The sequence below is a fragment of the Sinocyclocheilus grahami genome, unplaced genomic scaffold, assembly GCF_001515645.1.
Source record: "Sinocyclocheilus grahami isolate Dianchi unplaced genomic scaffold, SAMN03320097.WGS_v1.1 scaffold442.1, whole genome shotgun sequence".
Taxonomy (NCBI): Eukaryota; Metazoa; Chordata; class Actinopteri; order Cypriniformes; family Cyprinidae; genus Sinocyclocheilus; species Sinocyclocheilus grahami.
The window spans coordinates 1,191,113-1,215,626 of NW_015505621.1; the positions used below are offsets into that span (position 1 = coordinate 1,191,113).

General features: G+C 35.2%; 1 protein-coding gene across 2 annotated transcripts in view; it reads right to left on the reverse strand.

The window, feature by feature from the left end:
* Window positions 1-2,174: 2,174 nt before the first annotated feature.
* LOC107552197 (leucine-rich repeat transmembrane neuronal protein 4-like) overlaps window positions 2,175-24,514 on the reverse strand; it is a 139,926-nt gene continuing 117,586 nt past the window's right edge. Inside the window, exon 3 of one of the 2 annotated variants that reach the window (XM_016234043.1) lies at window positions 2,175-3,183. In XM_016234043.1, coding sequence (XP_016089529.1) covers window positions 2,962-3,183 — 222 coding nt within the window. In that variant the 3' untranslated portion in view covers window positions 2,175-2,961. The remainder of the gene's footprint in view (window positions 3,184-24,514) is intronic. The other variant, XM_016234044.1, reaches the window with a different exon arrangement.

Sequence of the window (24,514 nt, forward strand, 5' to 3'; positions counted from 1 at the left end):
CATTTTTAGGTTGCTGTATTCATTTGCTAGTTGTATTTTTTCTTCCTTTTCTTTGTGGAACGAGTGAATGAATTAAAATATCTAAAATGGACTGAATGAAATGCAAGGGGCTGTTCATATAAGAGGTGTTCTCCCAAAAGAGATAGTTCACCCAAAAATGTTAATTCTGTTTTTTTCTGCTGAACAAGAACAAAGATATTTTGAAGAATAATTGGTAACCAAACAGTTTTGGTTCCCATTCATTTTCATAGTGGAATATTTTAAAGTGGGATATAACTTCCAAATGGATATTTTAGTTTCTCTTCGAACTTGCGGTGGCATTTTAAAATATGGTGCTCACGATATCAGATGGTAAAAAAACAACAACAACAAGACATGTAAAAAGTTTGTAAAGAGCCACCAAGTCTTCTACATAATAGCATATTGGCATGTTGTGCATGGTACTAGCTCAATAGAAAATAAGACACAGTCAGACATATTAAAAAAAACAAATTTACGCTTTATAACTGTTGAATAGACAAAATGAAATAGTTTGACCTCATTGCTAAGATACAGGGAAACACAGTCAAATGATTAAAATAATCATCACAATCTTCGCATCAAAACAGAAACGGGTCATTCCGATCCACAGATGCAAGTACTGCATTGAAGGGGTCGGGAGAACGTAAAACGTAAAAGTATATACTGGTTGTCATCCTTTTTTCCCACATAAATACTGGTATAAAAACATTTGGTTGGAAAATCACTGTAATCATTATTGGAGGACAGGTTTTTTGATGCTCCATCCCACCTGACAGATGCATCAAACATATGTTGCAATTATGTAAAATCGCAAAGGAAAGTAAATTTTTTTGAAACCAAATTTATTTTCACACAGCAGGCTAATATTCTAACACAACCATCTTCTCTGTCTTTTTCCATTCGCACTTTCATGCATACACACACACACACACACACACACACACACACACACACTCTCTCTCTCACACTGACACACACCCACAAGCACCCAATGCATGTATGCTTCCTCCTGGATTAAAGATAAGGCTCCTCTTCTCGGTAACAAGATTGTGTTTCTGTAGAAGCAAAGACATCCTTCTTTTAATTTACATAATATGTACAAGACAAGTAGTCCAGTCTGGGAAGTGTGTTTTTCACTTTATAGTGTCTCTAAGTCACTCCCACTGTCTTTATTTTTACAGTTTCAGCTGGAATGTGAGTTGTGGCCAAACAGAAAAGGAATCCATCTCCATGTCATTTAATGGAGCATCCGAGAATCTCAGAAATACGACACGATGTCCAATAGATGATGATACCGCGACAGAGCTGCAAGATGATGATGATAGTACAGTTTATGGTACTAACGTAGTACACCACAACATACATCCACTTTCTTAATGGGTATAAAAAGGTAGGGTGACCATATGTCCTCCTTTTCCATCCAGGATTTCTAAATGGCCTAAAATGTGCTGGTTTTGGCTTTGCTTTCATGTTGACGTGCTCTCTACAGTCTTCATACATTATATGGACGCGTATTTGCAGTGCTTTGACCGTTCTCTGTAGATCCCGCCTCTCACACACCACGATTGGTCGATTATGTACAATGCCTGCACGCTATTGGTCAAACCGCTCATTACCTTCAGCAAGTCTGAAAACAAAAGCAAAACAAAGCCAAATCTGGATATTTAAGGCAATTTAGAAATAAAAAAAGAGGACGTATAGTGACCATAATTTAGGATACGGCCAATAGGCTTCAAGAAAGAATGTGAGTCATTCCTGCTATGCTGGACATTTTCATATCCTCGAAAAATGTATATTGTTTCCTTGCTTTCCGTTCTGTTATTTGTGTGTAAAATTCTTGTCATCATCCTCCAGGAAGTGACATCATTTTGGAGGGAAAACAACATCCCGCTTGAATGAATCACAAAAACAGTGTAATATCAACAGTTTAAAAGAAAAAAAAAACCTCCTCACATACAGTTTCTCAGCATAATCTTGCAATAATTGTGTTATAATTAAGTGTCTGATGTCAACCTGAAAGTTTTTAAGACCATTTTACAGAAGTACTTTGTGAAATTTCCACATTTTCCATATGTATTTTTAGCAGTTCAACAAAGCCTAACAGGACTGACCCAGTGTTAACATCCGAAAACTGAAAGGAAACTCAAAATGAAAACCTCACCGATTGTATCAAACATTTTCCACGGTCGGTGTAAAACAGCACTGACAAATTATGTCACAGTTGTCAGTGATTTTCAGAGTAAAACGGGCATGGCATGATAGGTTCTTTCATCGTAATACCGAACGATCAAGACTCGTTTTAAAGATTCACAATAGAGAAGCCATCAAGTGAGGGTCATATTCTCATTTACAATTCAAATTCGCCAGCTCACCTTAAGGAATTAAATTTGGGCAATTTCATATAAAGCAATTCTTGCTGACTTCACAGGGCAGGAGTCGTTCTGAAAGGCCTTATTAGAAAGAGATGAAAGAGATTTTTATGCTCAGAAATTCCTCGAATCCATTTAAGGGGTGCTGGTTTACGTGTAATTACTTCTGGTTACGGGAGAACGAACACCGATCTTGTGAGTATGCGTGCTGTTAAGTCAATAAAACTTGTTATTTATTTCCCATTTGAGACGGTAGCATGATGCTTTTGAATAATTTAGAGGGTTGAGCTCACAAAAAGCCCGAAATACCAGAATAAAATGCTTTTTTTGCCCCCAATTCCAAACACATCGATTGTACACTACAATGATGATTCTTGCGAATGACAAACCCGAGAGTGTTTAACCCACTTCACGACAAAGACAGAGTCCTCTCCTGAGAGTCTGTAGGCCGTCATGCTGTCCCATATATCTGTGATTCGGTCTGGTGAAGGGTTCATGTTGGGGGTAGAGAGTACGCCCCCGGGGACGTTCGTGGAGGAGAGCAGGCGACGGGGACGAGTCCATCTCCGGCTCACTGCGGTAGGGTGCGGATGTCTGACAGAGGGGCTGCAGGCACGGAAGGAAGGAGGCCAGCGGATGGGATGGTGCAGCGTTCTCGTGCCCCCAGCCCCTCCAGGGCCTGGGACGGGGGCTCAAAGCCCCTGTTCATGTGCAGGGTCTGGTGAGCCTGGCAGTAGTCCACGATGGGCTGCTCGTACCTGTAGAACGCCAATGTGCCCATCTGTTGAGGGGCCTGAGAGAGAGAAAAACACAGAGAGGAACATGGTTAGCATTAATGCTGGATTTCAGAGAGAGATTTGCTGTAGGATCAAGGATGACAGCTGTATCTTGTGTGTGGTGATGTAGATTGTTAATGAATTATTTCATCAGTCATTCCACTGCAATCACTCAATTTTTTTCATTAATGATTTGTTTTATAATATTACATTTTTTTTAGAAATTGTTAGTTGTTACACACACACACACACACACACACACACAGGTTTGTTTTTATGGTTTATGGAGACGCTCCATAGCCGTAATGGTTTTTATACTGTACAAACTGTGTGCTATTGCCCTACACCAACCCTACCCCTAAACCTACCCCTTACAGGAAACTTTGTGCATTTTTACTTTCTCAAAAAAACGAATTCTGTATGATTTATAAGCTTGTTTCCTCATGGGGACCTCAAAAATGTCCCCACAAGGTCAAAATTGACTAGTATGACTATCCTTGTGGGGACATTTGGTCCCCATAACGTGAGAAATACCAGGTACACACACACACACACACACACACACACACACTTTGCAATTATTTCTGCTGTCACCAATATAAAAAAATCTAAATATATTTTAAATGTAAAAAAATCTAAATAATCAAAATGTAACTGTATATAAAATAATTACAGTGCCTTGCGAAAGTATTCACACCCCTTCATTTTTTTCACGTTTTGTTATGTTGCTGCCTTATGTTAAACTGCTTAAATGTACTTTTATTCCCACATCAATCTACACTCCATACACCATATTGACAAAGCAAAAACAGAATTGTCACAATTAAAAATAGAACAACTGAAATAAGTACATTGCATAAGTATTCATACCCTTAACTAAATATTTAGCTGAAGCACCTTTACAGCCTCAAGTGTTTTTTGTTTGATGTGACAAGCTTTGCTCATCAGCATTTGGCAATTATCTGTCATTCTTCACCTCACCTCCTCACCTCTCAAGCTCTGTCAGGTTGGATGAGGCAGACTCAAGGACATTCACACAGTTGTCTTTAAGCCAATCTTGCTGTGTTTAGGTTCATTGTCCTGTTGGAAGGTGAACCTTATGTCCAGTCTGAGGTTCTGAATGCTCTGGACTGGGTTTTCATTAAGGCTATCTCAATATTTTGGTGCATTGAGCTTTTCCTCTACTCTGATGAGTCCCTCAGTCCCTGCCGCTGAAAAACAGCCCCTCAGCATGAGGCTGCTACCAGCACACTTTACTTTTGGGATGAGCAGAGCTGGTTTCCTTCAGACGTGATGCTTAGAATTGAGGTTCATCAGACCAGAGAATCTTGTTTCTCACAGTCTGAGGCCCTTTAGGTGCTTTTTTGCAAATTCTAAGTGTGTCTTCACTGAAGAGAGGATTGAGTCTTGCCACACCACCATAAAGCCCAAATCGATGGAGTGTTGCAGTGGTGTTTGTCCTTCTGTAGGTTTCTCCTGTCTCCACATATGATCATGGAGCTCAACTAGAGTGACCATCAGGTTCTTGGTCACCACACCAACCAAAGCCCTTCTCCATCAGTTGCTCAGTTTGGCCAGGAGGCCAGCTCTAGGAAGAGTCCTGGTTGTTTCAAACATCTTCCATTAATGGTAACAGAGACATGCTTCTGTGACCCTTCAATGAGGCAGATGTTTTTCCCGAACTCTTCCCCAGATGTGTGGCTTGACGCAAACCTGTTTCTGAGCTCTACAGGCAGTTATTTTCACCTCAGGGCTTGGTTTTTGCTCTGATATGCATTTTCAGCTGTTAGACCTTTTATTAAGATGTGTGTGCCATTCCAAATTATACCCATTCAATTGAATTTGCCACAGGTTAACTTCACTTGAAGTGTAGTAACATCTACAAGCAATATGAATGCTCCTGGGCTCAATTTTAACTGTCCCAGAAGTATGAATACTTACGCAATGGAATCATTTAAGCTTTTTATTTGTAATAAATTTGCCAAGATGTTAAAAACCTGTTTTTTGCTCTACCATTATGGTGTATGGAGTATAGATTGATGTGGAAAAAAAGTAATTTAAAGCAGTTTAGCATAAGGCAGCAATATAACAAAACGTGAAAAAAAATGAAGAAAATGAATACTTTCGCAAGGCACTGTATATATAAATATATAATTATACACATTTCTACACTGGGAAATCAGCAAAATAATAATAATAATGATAATAATAAGTTCACAGTAATTTCTGTTGTCATCAATATTTAAAAGTATTCATAAAGTCTAATTAAAGTCTAAGTTTATTATTATTATTACTATCTTGGCCATTTGGTGGTAAGTTGACTTATTATATATATCTTGGCTGTTTGTTGGTGTATTCATGTAAAAACACAGTCAAGTCTTGAAAGAAAGTTTATCGACAGGAAAAACGGATATGGATCTGTGCCTTAGTGTAAATGCAACCTTAAAATGCGTCAATGTCCAAGCGAGTGCAGTGCGCACGGATAAAACCTATCTAAAGTGTGTGAAATGTATTTTCAGTGGAGTGCAAATGAGTTCCCCTCTCTCGTAAGAGACCCATGAGCTCCGCAATCAACCACATAAATACATTCTCCATTTGCAGCAACAGGCCAATCAAAAGTTTAACACACAGCAAATGGAATGAGATTGGCAAGCCGGCCACCCGTTCGCTCTCCTCTACGGTGCCAATACAACCAGCATTCAGAAATAACAGGAACCGCATCTGCCAGGTGCAAGACGGTGGGGAATGCTAATAATATTAGACATGGCATCAAGATCAGAAGATCAGACTGAAAGGGTGTTACGGTTTCAGAAATTAACATCACATTCACATTCTGATTTTTTCCTTCCAACAACCTTCACAAAAGAAACCCTAATTACTCCTTTGCGTCTAATTTGGCTGTAATTAGTACCTTTGGAATGCAGAATGTGATAACATCATTTAGAGTTCATCATTAGGGTAACCAGGGCTCACGAATGAACTTGCGCAAAGAGGTATTGTAACACGTCAAACATGCTTTTTATCAGACGACAGTGATGCTGCAATAAAAACACTGAATGAAAATGATACGCCTACTCCAGCACAAAACAGTGGCTGAAATGTGGGCTCGTTATTTTAAAGGGATGGCGCACCCATAATGAAAATGAGTGGAAAACAAAAGGAGATGTTTTGGAAAACAAAAACAAACCATTCCATACGACTTGTGCTCTATATTCAAGTCAAGTCACATTTATGCAGATTGTTTCAGCAGCTTCACATTAAACAGGAAAACAACAGTGTTCATGTTGTAAAATTCTGTAATAAAAAGAATTCCAGCTGCAAAGCAGCTCTATACAGAAGACAGTAGTGTCATAATTCAGCTCAATTCAGTTCAATGTTGTTTCAATACAGTTCGGTATCAATGTTCCAGAGTTTATTTCTAAATCTATTTCTAAATATAATAAAAAAAAAACATTACAATATTTTTATTATTAACAATAAAATATAAAATGCAAGCAAAATAAAATAAAACAAAACATAATATCATATTTATTATCCTAAAATGAATAAAAGCATGAACATAAGTAAATAATGCTGATTTAAACATGAAAATATAATTTTTAAATTAAAAATTAAATTTGAAAAAAAAAAAACAATTGTAAAACTTAAAAAAATGAAAGAATTAAAAACTTTTTATTTTTAATAAAAAAATATTTTGTTGCTGTTTAATGTTGGCATGTTGATTCACTAATAATAAAAATGTATTTTTTTTATTCGGTTTTATTCAATTATATTAATATTATTAATTGTATTATTCATTTTATTAAGAAATTATAATTATATAATCATATAAAATAATAATAATAATTATTATTATTATTTTATATAATAATGTAATCATAATTTCTTAATAAAAATGAATAATATGATAATGTAAGTGCAAAGTAGTGTAAAATACAATAATATTAATATAAAAAAGATGGCATAAGCATTCTTACATTTAGACGGCATTAAATTGACCCCCCCCTCCCCCCAAAAAAACAAACAAACAAACTGATAAAAACAAAACTAAACAAAACAAAACAACATCAACAACAACAATAATAATAACAACAACAATAATAATAGTTTATAAGATTAAATAAGAAATATTACATCTATTTAAGATATGAATATTGTAAAAACACATTATAATCATATCAGAATAAACCAAGTTAATGGTAGGTGTTACCAAGTAAAGCAAAACAAGTGTACTGCAAATTATATAAAAGTCATTGCTGAGAATTTGGCAGACTGTTTCCATTCTTCCCTGTGTGTGTGTGTGTGTGTGGTTGCTGGGAAATCAAGGATAGCGGGTCGAACTGCAGTACGTTTGACATTTAAAGCACAGAAAACACACCACAAACAGGGTTTAGCACACACACGGACATACGTCTGTGATGCACACATCTTCACAGGCAGCATGTAAACATGGCAGCGGTCGGCGGGCCGCTCTGAGCTGATTTATATGCAGTCCCAGGTTCCAGAGAGAAAGCGATACCACTGATTTTATTCTCTTAAATGGAGGGCTTGACTCCATTAAGTTGAGACCACTTATTGCATTACAGCCATTTTGCTGATACTGTGCGTTTGGCTTCCACCATCCCAACCTCTGCCTCACCGCTGCTTTGAATTGTATATAATTATGTGCTAATTAAGTAATATTAGCTCCTGACTGTTTTAAAGGAAGCACACCCAGCAATAATGTGCAATAATGCGTGCGATGAGCAGGTAAGTTTGTGAAGAACCAACTGCACTGTTTGATGCTTAGCATCTTAGTTTATTAGGAACAAATGAACTCCGTTCTGAAAGAAAATAGCTGAAAACATTACGGAGATAAACACAACCTGCAATACAATGACTGGTGCAGCATATCTAATGCACATCAAGCTAATGACACACGCGCTGATTGATATAATGGGTATTGTCAGTTATAATTGTATTGTCAGTTACAACGTTTATTGCCTTAAATTACACCATAGGAACAGGTTTGAGCATTTGCAAACACTTTTATTAAAAATCTCTCATGTTCGCCAAGGTTGCATTTATTTCTTGAAAAATACAGTACATTTAAATTTATGTTTAAAAGAACTGTTTTCTATTTGAATATATTTTTAAAAAGTCATTTCAAAAGCTCATCATGAGGATCATGGGAAAATAGAGTAATGATGCTGAAAATTCAGCACTTCATTTCAGGAATAAATTACATTTTACAATATCTTCAAACAGAAAAAAAATATTTTAAATTGTAATAATATTTCACAATTTTGCCAATGCAACATTTATCATTTTCATTTAGCTTATGTTAAAGTAGTAAAATAAACTTAACAGTAAAAAGAATAAAATGAAGAACAAAAACTGAAAAATAAATTTAATAAACAACTATAGCGAAAAATGCGAAAAAATTTTAGTAAACAAATTTATTAAAACTTTAAAATTAAAAGAAGACAGAAAATGTAAAAATAAAATCTGTAAAAAAATTATAAAAATTATTTATTACATTATTAATTATTATTCATTTAGAAAATTATAATTATTACTACGATTATTATTAGTAGTTAAATGCTATAAAATACTATAATATTAATATTATAACATAAAAATTATGCCATAAGCATGACTTCATTCAGACATCGTTAACATTTATATATAAAGAATTATTTCCCACAACAATAAAATTACTACTGCTACTACTGCTAATAATAACTAAAAATAAAATATAATCAAAATATTAACAAAAACTATAATAGTATATCAGTGATTCTAAAATAACGTCTCGGGTTACTTATGTAACCATGGTTCCCTGAGGGGAACGAGACACTGCGTCCTCTAGGGGTCGCTATGGGGGGGGGACGCCTCGTCGTGACCCGTGCCATAGCGACCCCTAGAGGACGCAGTTCGAAGTTCCACGAAAGGGAACTGATATATATAAATTGTAATATATATATATATATATATATATATATATATATTACAAAGTAATTTCACTGGATTATCTAAAAGCATCGTTACAAATAAACGCAGTTCTGAAAGAAAAACTAAGGATAAATGCATCCTGCAAATGCAATGACTGGTGTGGCATATCTAATGTGCAACAAGCTAATGATGCACGCGCTAATGTGAACAGGGAATATAGGGATCTAATGCTTTTGTCAATTACACCTTTAAATGTCTCAAAGGACATCACAGGAACAGGTTCCTCTGAGCGATTAAGCAAGACCGAGGAGCATCTTTCCAGAGCTAAGAGAACTGAAACACAATCTGCTGCGATTGATTTGCAGCACTTCGGCCATCTGTGAACTCTCTAAACCGATTGCGTTAAACTCGCGGACGCAAAACCATGCAAACACTGCAGAGCCGAGATGCAGCGTCCAGAGACATGCTGCATGTCCATCAGCCTGCAATTGGATTGTGCTGCATTACCCAACAGATGGATTTACGATGAGCGCTTGTCAGATTAAATACGGCCCTGCCGCCCAGTCGCAATGATGGCCACTGAGATATGTTTATGAAACTGACTTTAGGAAGCGGGCAGAGGAGTGTGTGTGTCTGTAATGGCACTCCATTTGTGTGTTTGTTTCCGTTTCCCATCCTGAATCATACAGCATATGGCATTTGTAAGTGGAGCAGGCCCAAAAATTGTTTAAACACTTAAAAATGAATGCAGTGCATTAGTGTGAAGGCAGACAGACATTGTGGGCATGTTGTCAGGTCATTTTTAAATAAATTATATTTGCTTAAAATATTAAAATGAAGTGACTACAAGATGCCGTGCTCCAATGGAAGGGCATGTGGACACAGCAGGATTTCACGTAAAGAAATTGAAGTTTTAAATGACAGAACAATAGATCAATTGTTCAAAATGAAGGCAAGATGTATTTGTTAAAGCCTCTTCACTAACTTCACTTTTCTTCATTTTTCCTCATTGTCTTTGAATAAGCTGGTGTTTTGGTGATTTTTGGTGAATGTATGAAGTCAGAGGAAGCACAGGTGCACAAAATCATCCACTTGTTTCACTAACCACAAACAGAGTCACTCAATGCTTTTTGTTGTAATTTTCACCTGATTTATTGTTTTATCATTTCCAACCAACAACAAAAAAAAAACCTTGCAAACACCTGGATGGTTGTGGGCAGGTGCGTAGGCCACAGTGAATTAAAACAAAACAAACAAACAGAAAAAGTCCCACACTCTTTATTAATTAATATTATGTAAAATACAAGATATAATATTATTATTATTATTGTTGCTGTTGATGTTATTATTATTATTAAAAAATTAATTTTAATTGTGTCTGATGGCATGGTGATGGCATCATATTTTTATGTTACAATATTAATATTATAATATTTTATAGTACAACTAAAACTACTACTACTATTACTACAAATTTTCTAAATTAATAGTAATAAACATACAATATACAATATACAAACATACAATACAATATATATATATATATATATATATATATATATATATATAATATATTATATAAAAATATATAAAATAGTATTGAATAAACATACAATATACAATATACAAACATACAATACAATATATATATATATATATATATATATATATATATATATAGTATATTATATAAGAATATATAAAATAGTATTGATTAATATTCATTATTAATTAACTATAAAATAATTATTGAATTACATTACTATTATTAAATATTGTGTAATATTTAATACATATCAATATTATGTCATATTTAATCAATAATATGAAGTAAAATATATGTATCTTTAATATGTGTGAATCAACATTATACTGTATATAAAACTTGAAAATGTGCTTGTGCTACTGTATCTTTAAAGTGCCCCTATTATGGATTTTTGAAAATGACCTTTCATGCAGTGTGTAACACAGCTCTAAGTGAATGAAAACATTTGGTCTTTTCGCGTTGGTCTGAATGAAGATGCAAATTCATTTTTTTGCTACTAGGTGCCGCTTTTGGAGCGGTAAAAATAGAGGTTTCCCCGGTAACGCTGTACACAAAGCAGCACTGCGCTCACAAACGCTGCTTTATCAGGCATTACAGGCATGATGAAATGGAAATGAGACCAATCGGACTAATCACTGCAGATTAGCGTCACACAAAGGAGGGGTTTGGAAAAATGAATCGTTGAGCGAATCGTTTGGGAGTCGTTGAGCAAGTAAGGTAAAAATAAATGCATATTATAAGAAAATGAAAGTGTTTTTTGACCTTGCATGCATGTCAACCTGTTTTTGGGGACTCCCAAAACCAAAATATGAACCTTTCATTACCATAATTTTAATGAAAATGAAAAGTCACTTTAAAATAAATGCCATTTGTTTTTATGCTTGGTTTATTTTATTTATTTATTTTGTATCTAATTCAATGACAGTCATACATTTTTTAGTGTAACTTATGTGTCCAAATACCTTTCAGGGCCACTGTATACCATAAATGAAGAAAACGATTATGCAAATCTACTAACTAGGGGGTCCACATAAAGAGCCTGTAGAACGACTTCAAGGCTCAGTTTACCTAATTACTTAGATGGAAATAAAGAAGTGAAAATGTTGTCTTAGAAGCATTCAAATTAGCTTATGGCTCTATTGTGTTGAACAAATTGACACTTTTCGCATGTTTACAAGCGTATTCAGAGAGGACGGCTCTAGACTTCAAGCAGCATTTCAAACACGTAATCTCTTGCTCATTTCCTTGTTTTGCATGTCCTTTTACACGCCTCAATTACAACCGCATTCTGCCAATTTAACAAAAGTGTTTTTATCCTGTGTTCTCCAGGGAATTCGCATGCGTTTTGAATGCTACCGCGTTCGTATGCATCTAATCGCATCTCATTGTTTACATTGGTGCAGATTAGTCAAATCCACAAGGTTAGATTCATCTTCATGCAGCGGAGTCGCATTCATCTGGGAACGAGGACTCAGAGTTAGCAATCATCGACCTTTGCTGGAAACAAACCCCATTTGTACAGCCTTGTCAATCCTATTTCTCTGTTTAATGGACTGCTCGAGCGATCATTCGATATCCAGCTAAGCAATATCAATTATCTATAAATGTAAATGGGATTCAAGCTTAACCGTTCCCTTTCCTTTTTAAAGTGCAAAGGGAATAACAGCCAACAAAAGAGACGTGTATACTGTACATAAAACAGCATTTCTGATAAGATTCCCACTGAAGTGTTTGACTGTGATGTTGTTTCCTTCACAAACAGCCCTTCCTTCTGAAAACAGGATTAAAGATGCTTGGAGTGATGAATATTTAAAAAATAAAAGGCTTTTTGGCTTCGCCGACCCGTTGTCCATCCAGGTTTAATCACAAATATTGGGAGCTTTTACTTTTGGCTGCTGCAGTCGGAGCTTTTAAAGATGTGACTCATAGCGGTTTGCGTCTGGGCTCCTGCCAGCGCTCTGTGTTAAGAGCTAAGTGCAGTTGATGCACAGGATGGCACGCCTTAGAAACTCCTCGTCTTCACAATACACAGCTTTGGAGTGCATATCCGCTATGCTTTCTATTGCATTTCTATTTGAGAGCTGAACACACAACAAACAAAGGTTATGTTTGGATTGAATCCTACTGCTTACTACTAGGGGTGATATGACTACAAGCTTATATCATAGCAATGGATATTGTTGCTGGAAAACATTTTATACTGTATATAATATCAGGGTTGTTATCACTAACAAAAACTAAAACCATAAAAAACTGAACCTTTGCTGATGCTGCTGCATGATGCCACATGCACAGAAACTCAAAAAGGCCCATTCATGATTGTTAAGCAAATAATTGCCAATAGTGAGGCATTTTTGGATAGTTTAATTGGGTTTTCTTGGAAAATGTCTCATGAAAAATTTATTGATAACTTCAAAGATTTTCAGTTATTAATTTCTCTCTCTAATGCCACCACTATTAGGCTGCCATGTTCAACCTTTGCAAATGATAAATGTTAGAAAAGCTACTTCAGCTGTGTGCGTCCTTTCAAATATCATTGACACTCTCTAATTACACAATGCAACCATTAACCAACATTAGAGTACTGTAAACATGTGTTTGTGCTGTTAAATTAGTTGAAATATTAAGTCATCCAGGTCTGAAATTGTTTGTCCAGACTTCCAGAATCAACAGTTGCTGAAGATCACTAGGATCATAGGATTTTTAGAAAGGAAAATTTAAAAGAGAGAAAAAAAGGTTGAATCAATACATTTTATGAATAATTTACTGCCATTGTGTGAATAATATGTAATCAAGTAATCCATAAAAAGTTATCTGTAATTTAATTATTAGCAAATTTAAAATGTAATATAGTCTAATTAGTACTTGATTCTGATCTGATAACAAAATCCAGATTACATGTAATCAGTTACTACCCAGCGCTGCACACCTCTCGTAGCAAGCACTACTAAAAATAGCATTCAGTAGACCTCCACATAGTGCAGAATAAGCAGTGTGCTATTTCCATTTCAAACACAGACTGTGTACACTCTGTCAAATATTTTATATTTCTAAGCAGATGTTTCTGCTAATATTCCCTTTCAGATAACACCACATTGTGACAAAAAATAAATAAATCTGTGACATTTACGGTAAAATACCGGCAGCTGTGGTTGCCAGAACTTCACCGTTAAAAATATGGTAGCAACATTTTAGGTTTTACAGACTTAACTTAAATTCACAATAAAATACCGTATTTCATTAACTGATGTAATGTTAATAAACCAACATATTGAAGTACTAATATCTGTTTGGAACCATTGTAATGCACTGATAACCACCAAAAACTGGTGGTGATGAGAGAGTCACATGATGAACCAAAGCTCATCACAAACAGCTTTTCTACGAGCTGAGGAGGGCAATACTTATATATAGAAGGTGCACACAGTGTCATTCACACAAACACTAAACACCTCATTGGTAACACACATGATACTGAAATAATGCAATAACATTAATTTAACAACATTAGATGTAAGATAAAACCCTAATGTACACAACTGATAAGAAAAAACTAAGAAGAAACATCAAATCAGAAACAAAAAAAACATCAAGTATGAAGTGTCATGCAGGGAATTCTGTGAGTGTCAATTTACATTTTTTCACTGTAAATTATACAATGACTTCTTTTTCACTTCCAAAAACCGTATTTTTAACGGTATTTTACTGTAAAATTACATTAAATGTAATTACATTTATTCACCGAATATAGTATGGAAACTTACTGTTAACCAATTAACAGTCTTTTACTGTTAAAATCACAATCATTTTTTACAGTGCAGCTTCACCCTGGAAGCACCTTCATTCATTCAGAGCGCTCATCTCACAGAGTCAGACGGTCCTGTCTGAGTCATTAGTATGCCACGCTGCATGCTGGGACACATGATGGCTGTCCAGGGCCCTACACATGCAGAATTCTCCCACCGACAAAGGGATGCCGCGGTGGACCGTTAATATGCCAGTGTGGCGGCCGCGGGAGAACTCGGATTCTTTTCTGCCTTTTTAGCCCGTTCTTTATTACCGACGTCTTCTTCCTTTAACCTTTCTCTTAATCACTCAGGCGTATGCTCGCTGTCTCTCTCTCTATCCTCACCACAGGAAAAGCATTCGGCTGCGGCCTGACCCTTGATGCAGCGCAGAGGGAAACGATCTGAATGAGCAGTCTGATAAGCAATCTAAAACTAATAGTTCAGAAAATGGAATTAATTGTGTTGCACAATAACATTAAAATGTTGATCGCCTGTAATGCAAATCTACATGTGGTGTTTTTTCTTTCCCGCTACTGACACATTGACAAATCTTTCTCTTCTGCTCACCAAGGCTGCATTTATTCAATCAAAGTACAGTTAAACAGTGAAATATTATTACAATTTATGATAGCGGTTTTCCATTTGAATATATTGTAAAATTTAATTAATCTCTGTGATGCAAAGCTGAATTTTATCATCATTAGGCCTACTCTTTAGTGTCACATGATCCTTCAGAAAACATTCTAATATATATTTTTGTGCTGCTTCATATTTTTTTGTGGAAATCGTGATGTAAATTATTCTGAAAATTCATCTTTGCACATCAGGAATAAATTAAATTTTACAATATATTTAAATAGAAAACAGTTCTTTTAAATTGCAATAATATTTCACATATTTACTATATTTTTGATTACTTAAATACAGCCTTGGTGAGCATAAGAGACTTTAAAAACATAAAATATCTTGATTATTCTAAAGGTTTGACCAGTATAACATTCAGTAAGATTTATATTGCAGTCAGCATTTATTCACCATCATGTTGTGCTAAACCTGTATGATTTTCTTCCTTTCATGGAATACAAAAGGTGGATGTTGAGGATTTGTACTCAAATTCATACAATTGCATACAATTTGCATGCAATTATAATGAATGAGGACAAAAAAAGACTCAAAAGCATCATAATAGCATCACAAAATAGTCAATATGACACTGTGCACTGTGCAATATATATATATATATATATATATATATTTTTTTTTTTTTTATGGTGCTTTTGAATCATTTTTTAAGCCCTTCTTCTAAAACAGTTACATTTACCTAACAATGGGGCTTGGAAAAAAAAAACTGACCTACACTTGTCTTGTCTCAAGCAGAGCATTCTGTTCTTGTCTTGAGCAAGATAGCATATGATATCACAATCTCTAGTTTGTGTTGTCTGCACACTGAAGAACAGATGGGCAAAAATGCATGTACAGATACATCAACCCTCCACTGGCCTCATGCCGGATCTGATAGTGAAGAGCATGTCATGTATACACACGGCATGCCAGCAGAATGAAAATCCGGGTCTGAAAGCTGTTTTTTTTGTGTGTTTGTTTGCTTTATACTTTACTGACAGTCTCCTCATTTTGCCTCTTATATTAATCAGGCAGATGGTTCAATATCTTTAAGTGGCTTTTTGTTATTTCCTAAGTAGATAAAGAGAGATATATTCCAATACATCAGAAATCTCAGTAGAATACACCGAGATAGCAAGAAAAATATAATCGGAAAACGTCTTTATTTGTTCTTGCGACATGCATCGCTGTACCTGCAGATCTTGTTATAAAGTTTATTAGCCAAGATGCAGGCGGCAGCGTATGGATATTTTGTTTTTTAGTTGTTAGTATGGTAGTTATAAAAAAGTTGTGTCCTATTATTATATTTGTCCTGATATGATATGAAGGCAGAGGAAAAGTACATCAACTGAACATTTCATATGTATTGTTTGACTTGTCTGGGAATTGTCCCAGACTCATATTTTCTCTTCTATCTGCTTGGATTTTTCAATATCTATTACCTCATGTTGTGCAAAGGCCAGTGAAAGTTTTGTTTTTGAAAGTTATTGTCTATTTTGTGCAAGCCAGTTCATATAAAGACCATGGTGGTCTAATGGTGAGTTTTCATCTAAAGTTACTATTTCATCTGAAATTCTACAGTGTTGCTTTTACAATACATATGAAAATGTATTTAGCTGTGTTCGCTACAGCAAGCACCACTCACTATTGGTCATATTAAACAAATCCATAAAACAAAAGTATTAAGCTTTGCCGTGTAACTATTATCACACATTTTGTGCCATGGAAATTCAAAATGACTCAAAAATGTAGGTTTGCGTGTGGTGTACAATTTCCAAACTTTAAGATTTTTGAGCATCACTTGCATGTAAAAAAAAATACATATATATATATATTTAAAAATATGTATCTCATTATTTTACGCATTGCTAGGGTGTTGCTATGCGGTTGCTAGGGTACCCAAGGTGGTTGCTAAGGTGTTGCTTTGCGGTTGCTAGGGTACCTGGGACGTTTGCTAGGTTGGTTTGGATAGTTGCTAGAGTGTTGCTATGTAGATAGACAGACAGACAGACAGACAGACAGACAGATAGATAGATAGATAGATAGATAGATAGATAGATAGATAGATAGATAGTCAAAATGACTCAAAAATGTAGGTTTGCGTGTGGTGTACAATTTCCAAACTTTAAGATTTTTGAGCATCACTTGCATGTAAAAAAAAATACATATATATATATATTTAAAAATATGTATCTCATTATTTTACGCATTGCTAGGGTGTTGCTATGCGGTTGCTAGGGTACCCAGGGTGGTTGCTAAGGTGTTGCTTTGCGGTTGCTAGGGTACCTGGGACGTTTGCTAGGTTGGTTTGGATAGTTGCTAGAGTGTTGCTATGTAGATAGACAGACAGACAGACAGACAGACAGACAGACAGACAGATAGATAGATAGATAGATAGATAGATAGATAGATAGATAGATAGATAGATAGATAGATAGATAGATAGATAGATAGATAGATAGATAGATCACTTCTAAATGTTATTGAAATCACTTCCAATTAATTTAAATATTTGACAAAACAAGATATATAAATACAAGTATATGTAATATACCGTGTATATATACTGTACAGTATACACACACAATTGCCCAGTATACTACATTTCTAGTAGAGCTAGTATGTTAGTATGCCATTCAGAATACAGTCACTACATGAGCACATTGCTGACCATTAAACACATGCAGCAATAGCTCCCTTGTTGCTAGGCAATAACATGAGATAATGAGAAGATAAATAACTTATACCTAAAATGTAAAGCAGGGCTGCTGGGGGGCCTCATTTATATGATGAATATATACTTCATGCCCTTAGGTTCACTGATTTTTAGAGGAACAGCAATCGATTGTAAAGCACTAAATGATGCAACTCAATATCTGTAAAGATCTGAACATCAGTGCAAAATGAATGACTATTTATCATTATAGAAAATGCATACATATAGTCTGTACCAGTTTAATCATATTTTATGGGTCATACATGGGTTTTTATAGTTTGAACTGAGACAAGATTCTGTAGATTCAATATGCAAGTGTTTACAACGGAGCTAGCAATAAATAGAATATATAAGAGAATTTATATAAAAATATATTAAGTTTATAAATATATACAATTGTAAAAATATATATACAAATAATTACATTTTAATATTTGTAATATTTTAATGAATTGTCTAATTAATCAAATTAATAATTGTAATTAATTAAATAAAAGTATATATATATATGTCATCTACAATTATTAATTTTATTAATTAGACAATTCATTAAAATATTACAAATATTTAGTGAAATGAAATTTACACTGCATTAACAACATCTGTTAACCCTGTCCTTCTTCATTTAAAACCAGTTATTGAACTTCACACCATAATGGCAGCGAGTTATCACACATAAAAACATAATTTGATGGCAGCTGACAGTAACAAGTTTCTGACTAGCCTTCAGGCAAAATCACATTTAATAATTGTTAGAAAACACTCTCTGTCTGCATTGGTTCCAGATGTTTTCACCCTCCTTTTCTTCCCTCTCCCTCTCTGCTCGCCCTCCCTGTACAGAGCAATGTTGTCTTCTTCTGATTCCCCCCTCCTCCATCTGATCTCTCTCTCTTGTATTATGTTTTAATATCTCTAACTCATATTCGAGGTACGCATGCGCACATGTATGCATTAGCTTTTCTTAGTTCAAATGTTCAAACGAGGACACGATAGCTAGGACTCCAAGGTAATGGGGTTCGTGCTGAACTATGGATATAGTTCAGCATCCTTCGCCAAGTTTATTCCTAATATGTCCATATTTTCCTGTACATGTGGCCATTTTATATAACACATATTCTTGGCCAAAATCCTATATGTATGTCATCTATATCCTCATTGGTTAAAGGGTTGAAACTCCCCTCGACATATGCCTATATAATATCCTTGTATCTATGAATAAAGTTGAAGTATTGAGAATACAATTTGATGTGTGTTTTCTTGCTTCCCGGCCGTTATACCCTTTGAGGGACTGAGAAATATTCAAGGTGGCAAAGAGAAACTAAAAAGGGACCTTTGTTAATTACTAACAATAATCATTTAAATCTATTATTCAACACAGACAGATTCAGCCTCCTCCTATACCAAATCCCTTTAGTAAGCTTTTCCTCTTTTTCACCACAAGATTATAAGAAACATCTGATATGTTTTTTCCATCTTTCAGTTTTAGATTGTATCGAATTGAATGTGATGAATGTCAGACTCTATAAACTCAAAAACATGTGCCAGATAACATCATCCGTTGACTGTTAACTGCAATGAATATTGTCTTAAATTGTGCTGTTCATGTGTTTGCTTCATCTTGCGGTGCAGAAAACCGGCCTTTAGGAAATTCATGGAGGTAAACAGCCGCGTCCTGCTTAAAGCATGTGCTGCATTATTGCTGACATGGCTGCTTTTTTAATTCACAATTTGATTCGAAATGTCAAAGTGGCTTTAATCCATCAGATGGGAAGGTTTATCTCTCGGTAATGCCGTTCATCCCATTTACAGCTCGCCAATGTCACCAAAGCGCAGCCCTGCTTGACCGCTCATGCTGTTTCCATCGACACGGGCTGTCATCCTCATATTTCAGCATCCCTTCAAATTAAATAATCCATTTCAAAAAGCCAAACACTTATCCAGGCATAATCTGTGCAGTGTTAGTGAATTAGAGAAATACTTCACATCAACCTAGAGACTTTTAGACATCAGAATTAAACTCATATATTCAACTGGGTTTCCCTTTATAATTAGAGAATCAGATTTGTTTTGAGAAAATCAATCAATCAATCAATCAATCAATCTATCTATCTATCTATCTATCTATCTATCTATCTATCTATCTATCTATCTATCTATCTATCTATCTATCTATCTATCTATCTATCTATCTATCTATCTATCTATCCAGGGTGTGAACTACGGGGGAGCTAGGGGGAGCTCGGCTCCCCTTAATAAGACATGGGCTCCCCTGAAAACGTGATTTGAGAAATTTTGGGGGGTCTCAAAAAATATTGACAAATGTATGTGTAAAATTGCAAAAATATCATTCATTCATGCATGACGGCGATTTAAACCTAATTCACTTCAATAAAGTGAAATTGTGTAGTGATGACATTAATATCACAACCGATTCACCTGCTGCAAGCCCTGTTGCTCCTCTCTCCCGTTAAACTGGAACAGCCAGCAGTGGAGAGACTGGAAGAGCCGATTTAACTTACATGGCTTTTTGTTAAGGATGGAAGCTTGGGGTGCATCGCTTGTAGGGACGCAAAAACCGTAATGCAAAAAAAAAAGTCTGAAAAGGTACCTGGCACGCACTTGTCTGAGGAGTGGATTAATGGGGAAGTAAGCAGCACTGCTCAGAACAAGTTGCAAAAAAAGTTATATAAACATATGGACAGCATTGCACACAAGAGGGCTATTGAAGTGGCAATGACTAAGCAAAAGGCGATTCTGCCAAATAAAGTAATTGAGGTGAATTCCAAATGAATGGAGGAGACCGCAACATCATTCAGGTCCGCCTATATGTTGAAATTGTGTAGTGATGACATTAATATCACAACCGATTCACCTGCTGCAAGCCCTGTTGCTCCTCTCTCCCGTTAAACTGGAACAGCCAGCAGTGGAGAGACTGGAAGAGCCGATTTAACTTACATGGCTTTTTGTTAAGGATGGAAGCTTGGGGTGCATCGCTTGTAGGGACGCAAAAACCGTAATGCAAAAAAAAAAGTCTGAAAAGGTACCTGGCACGCACTTGTCTGAGGAGTGGATTAATGGGGAAGTAAGCAGCACTGCTCAGAACAAGTTGCAAAAAAAGTTATATAAACATATGGACAGCATTGCACACAAGAGGGCTATTGAAGTGGCAATGACTAAGCAAAAGGCGATTCTGCCAAATAAAGTAATTGAGGTGAATTCCAAATGAATGGAGGAGACCGCAACATCATTCAGGTCCGCCTATATGTTGGCTAAGGAAAGGCTGTCTTACAGAAAGCTCACCCCTTTAATGAAGCTTCAGGAGCTTAATGGCGCAAAGGTGGGAACTGTCATTGTAAGTCCTCTTTTGAGGCACACGCAAGCGCACGGACCCTATAGAACCTATCTATCTATCTATCTATCTATCTATCTATCTATCTATCTATCTATCTATCTATCTATCTATCTATCTATCTATCTATCTATCTATCTATCTGTCTATCTGTCATCTATATATTTTCTTCACATAAATCATATTTTACCCATTAAGGTAAATAATTTTATAATATCACAAATAAATATATATATATATATATATATGTGCTCCCTATAATTTAGTTAGTTTAAAATGGCCTTAATGTCTCTTAAATTGTTTGCAATGTCTGCATATTTTCTTCACATAAATCATATTTTACCCATTAAGGGAAATAATTTTATAATATCACAAATAAATATATATATATATATGTGCTCCCTATAATTTAGTTAGTTTAAAATGGCCTTAATGTCTCTTAAATTGTTTGCAATGTCTGCTGTTGAAGTAAATGGTTCTTGCGTTCAAAATAATAAAATAAAAAATATCAATATTTAATTCACTTATATAATGCTTCAGAGAAACAGTTTTTTAAAAATTGAATTTAAATGTGATTTTGATTTAATCCATTAATGGAAAGCATATTATAAATATATAGAAATAGAAAAATATAGTAATTTTAAATTGTGTTTAAATATGATTTTCTTTTATTTATTTTTAATACTTATATTAAATTTTTCTTATGTCTGTTTTTTCTCAACTGTCTATCTCATTGTACAATTTAGGGTACATTTAATATCCATTGATGATAATTTCTGTAATAAAGTCATAGGATGTACAATTTATATATATATATATATATACAGTATATGTATATATACAGTATATTGGTATTGTAGATGTCATATATATATATATATTGTACATCCTGTGACTCAATTTGCTTAGAACTGATTTGATGTTTTTCATTTGACTTTCATTTGATCTAATAAAGAAAATATTTTATGCTTTTTAAGTACAGTATATGCAAAAGTTTTGTCAACTGTGTTACTAACCAAACACATTATTGTCTTGTATCATATATCTATCTACATTTATCTACATTCAAACTCAAACTGCAATTCTGCATTCAACTTTCTACCTCAATAAAAATTCATGAACTGAATTGTAATTTAAATGCCATTCTCAATTCATTCTGAACGTTGCATGGCCACACACACCCACACACACAAACACGTCAGTGTTTACGGCACGCACGAGGACACACACCCTGCCGCAAATGACACCGGCAAACGCTGACTGGCAATACGCAGCCATTTCATAAATCTACAGAGATGCCTCTTTAGCCAATGGTAATTAAAATAGCCTCAATCCACAAATCCCTGATAAATATTTCATTAAGCTGCTCTTGGTGGCTGTTATTGTTATGGTGCAACTATATTTCAAAGGCTCTCTCGGTGAAATAATTCCAAACGTTGGGTGGGCTAGAGGGGAATTAACTTTTGGGTGAATCGAGGGTGGGCAGCTGTGATTTATTCAGTGCTGGAGAGGGGAAAAATTCAGTTCGACCTCTTACAAAATAATGAATGCATACACAGACCCTGGCAATATATTACCGATGGCCTAAAACCAATGAACAGAGCACATACCTTTATATATAAAAAGCACTTGTGCATTATTTATTAAACATCTTGCCTTCAGCCCGACTCCTGCGGTGGGCAGGTTTGCAGGGCCTGACTGATGCAAGAACTTTTATGCATAAAACATGACAAATATAATACTATTTGTCCAGAGCATAACATTGTCCTACCATCAAAGAGGTTCTTGTCTGTGTTTCTTATATGGTTCAACTCTAAGAATGTACTTTTGTAATTCATAAAAGTCCACTGCCCATTCATGACATTTTGCATACACACTAATGTTTTATGCACACTATGCATACACAAAAAACAAAGAGACGGTTTGAGCTTCGGTCTGGACATTCAAAGCAGTTCTGGTTAATGAAAGCCTCTGGTTAAAGAAATAAGTAGTAAATGTCACTGGATATGATGAAGTCATAATATTTCACAATTATTTAATAACTTGCATAATTATTAGTCTCATGTATATAAGTGGTAGGTTTATTTAGAAATGAAAAAAAAAAGAACTGGGGTGTAAAGGATCAATCCACTGAAGGCGAGCGTAGTGAGAAGCCAAGTGCAGTTTATTTACAGAGTGATCCAAACAATAATCCAAGACACAGACTTGAACAGACATAGCATGAGCAGACTTGACACAAACAGACTAGACTCACCAACAGCGGGTTAAATACATTCAATACACGACGAGGGCACAATGGGAACATGAAGCTACTTATAGGAAACAAGGAGGGTCACATGACATGAACAAACCAATGGGGAACAAGACACATGACTAAGACTACCAATCAGAACATGGCACATACACAAGGCAGAGAGACATGAGGCAAGGGAAGCATGACACTAACATGGACCATGAAACAATTACAAAATAAAAGACATGGGAAACATGAACATGAAACAAAACACCATATTACATGGGGTGAATCAACAAATTATAAATAATTTACTGCCATTGTGTGAATAATATGTAATCATGTAATCCATTAAAAAGGTAACTGTAATCTGATTATGAGCATTTTAAAACATAATATAATCGAATTACAAGGACTTCATTTTTGGAATCTGATTATCCAGATTACATGTACTCAGTTACTAGCCAGACTCTTTTTTATTGTCTGCCAAGTGAAAATCAAGTTCAATTGCTTAGAAAAGTAATAGCACACCTCTCTGCATGATTTGAGGTATCATTCAAGTTCACAGCAAAAATGGTGTGGGAAGTTCAACAGGGTTTTGTTGGAAACTGCATTAGCGCCTCAGCTACACTGCTTCAGTTTTCATATGCAGTTTTTGCACCGTTAAAACCCATGAATTACCCAGTGAAAACAGTGTTTATGGTAATGTTTGGATTCTCAAGCAAATATGCTACAAAACAAAGAACAAACTCCCAACAGAATGTTTAGTTCTTTGTTTTTTGTTGCATTTCACATTCAGTTGGATTCTTTGATGCTTTTCCTCCACAGAGACGTGAACGCTTTCTGGAATGTTTCAGCTTGTGGGAAACCGCGTCTGTAGAGCAACCTCTTCCTATTGTATTCAAAAACTGAAATAATGCATAATATAAGATTTTGCAAACACTGTATGTCAACAAAACAAATCTATTCGGATTATGATGGATACAAACTTTGTGACAAACATAAACTGCACATTTTTTAGGTTCTGTCACAGACAAAGAATGAAAAATGTCTTACTTAAGCCAAAAAGGGACATTAAAGAACCTGTCAGATTATTTTCTTCCATTTTCTTTCCACACAGATGGTCTTAAAGCTAAAGTCCAAGTACTAAAAGCCACAAAA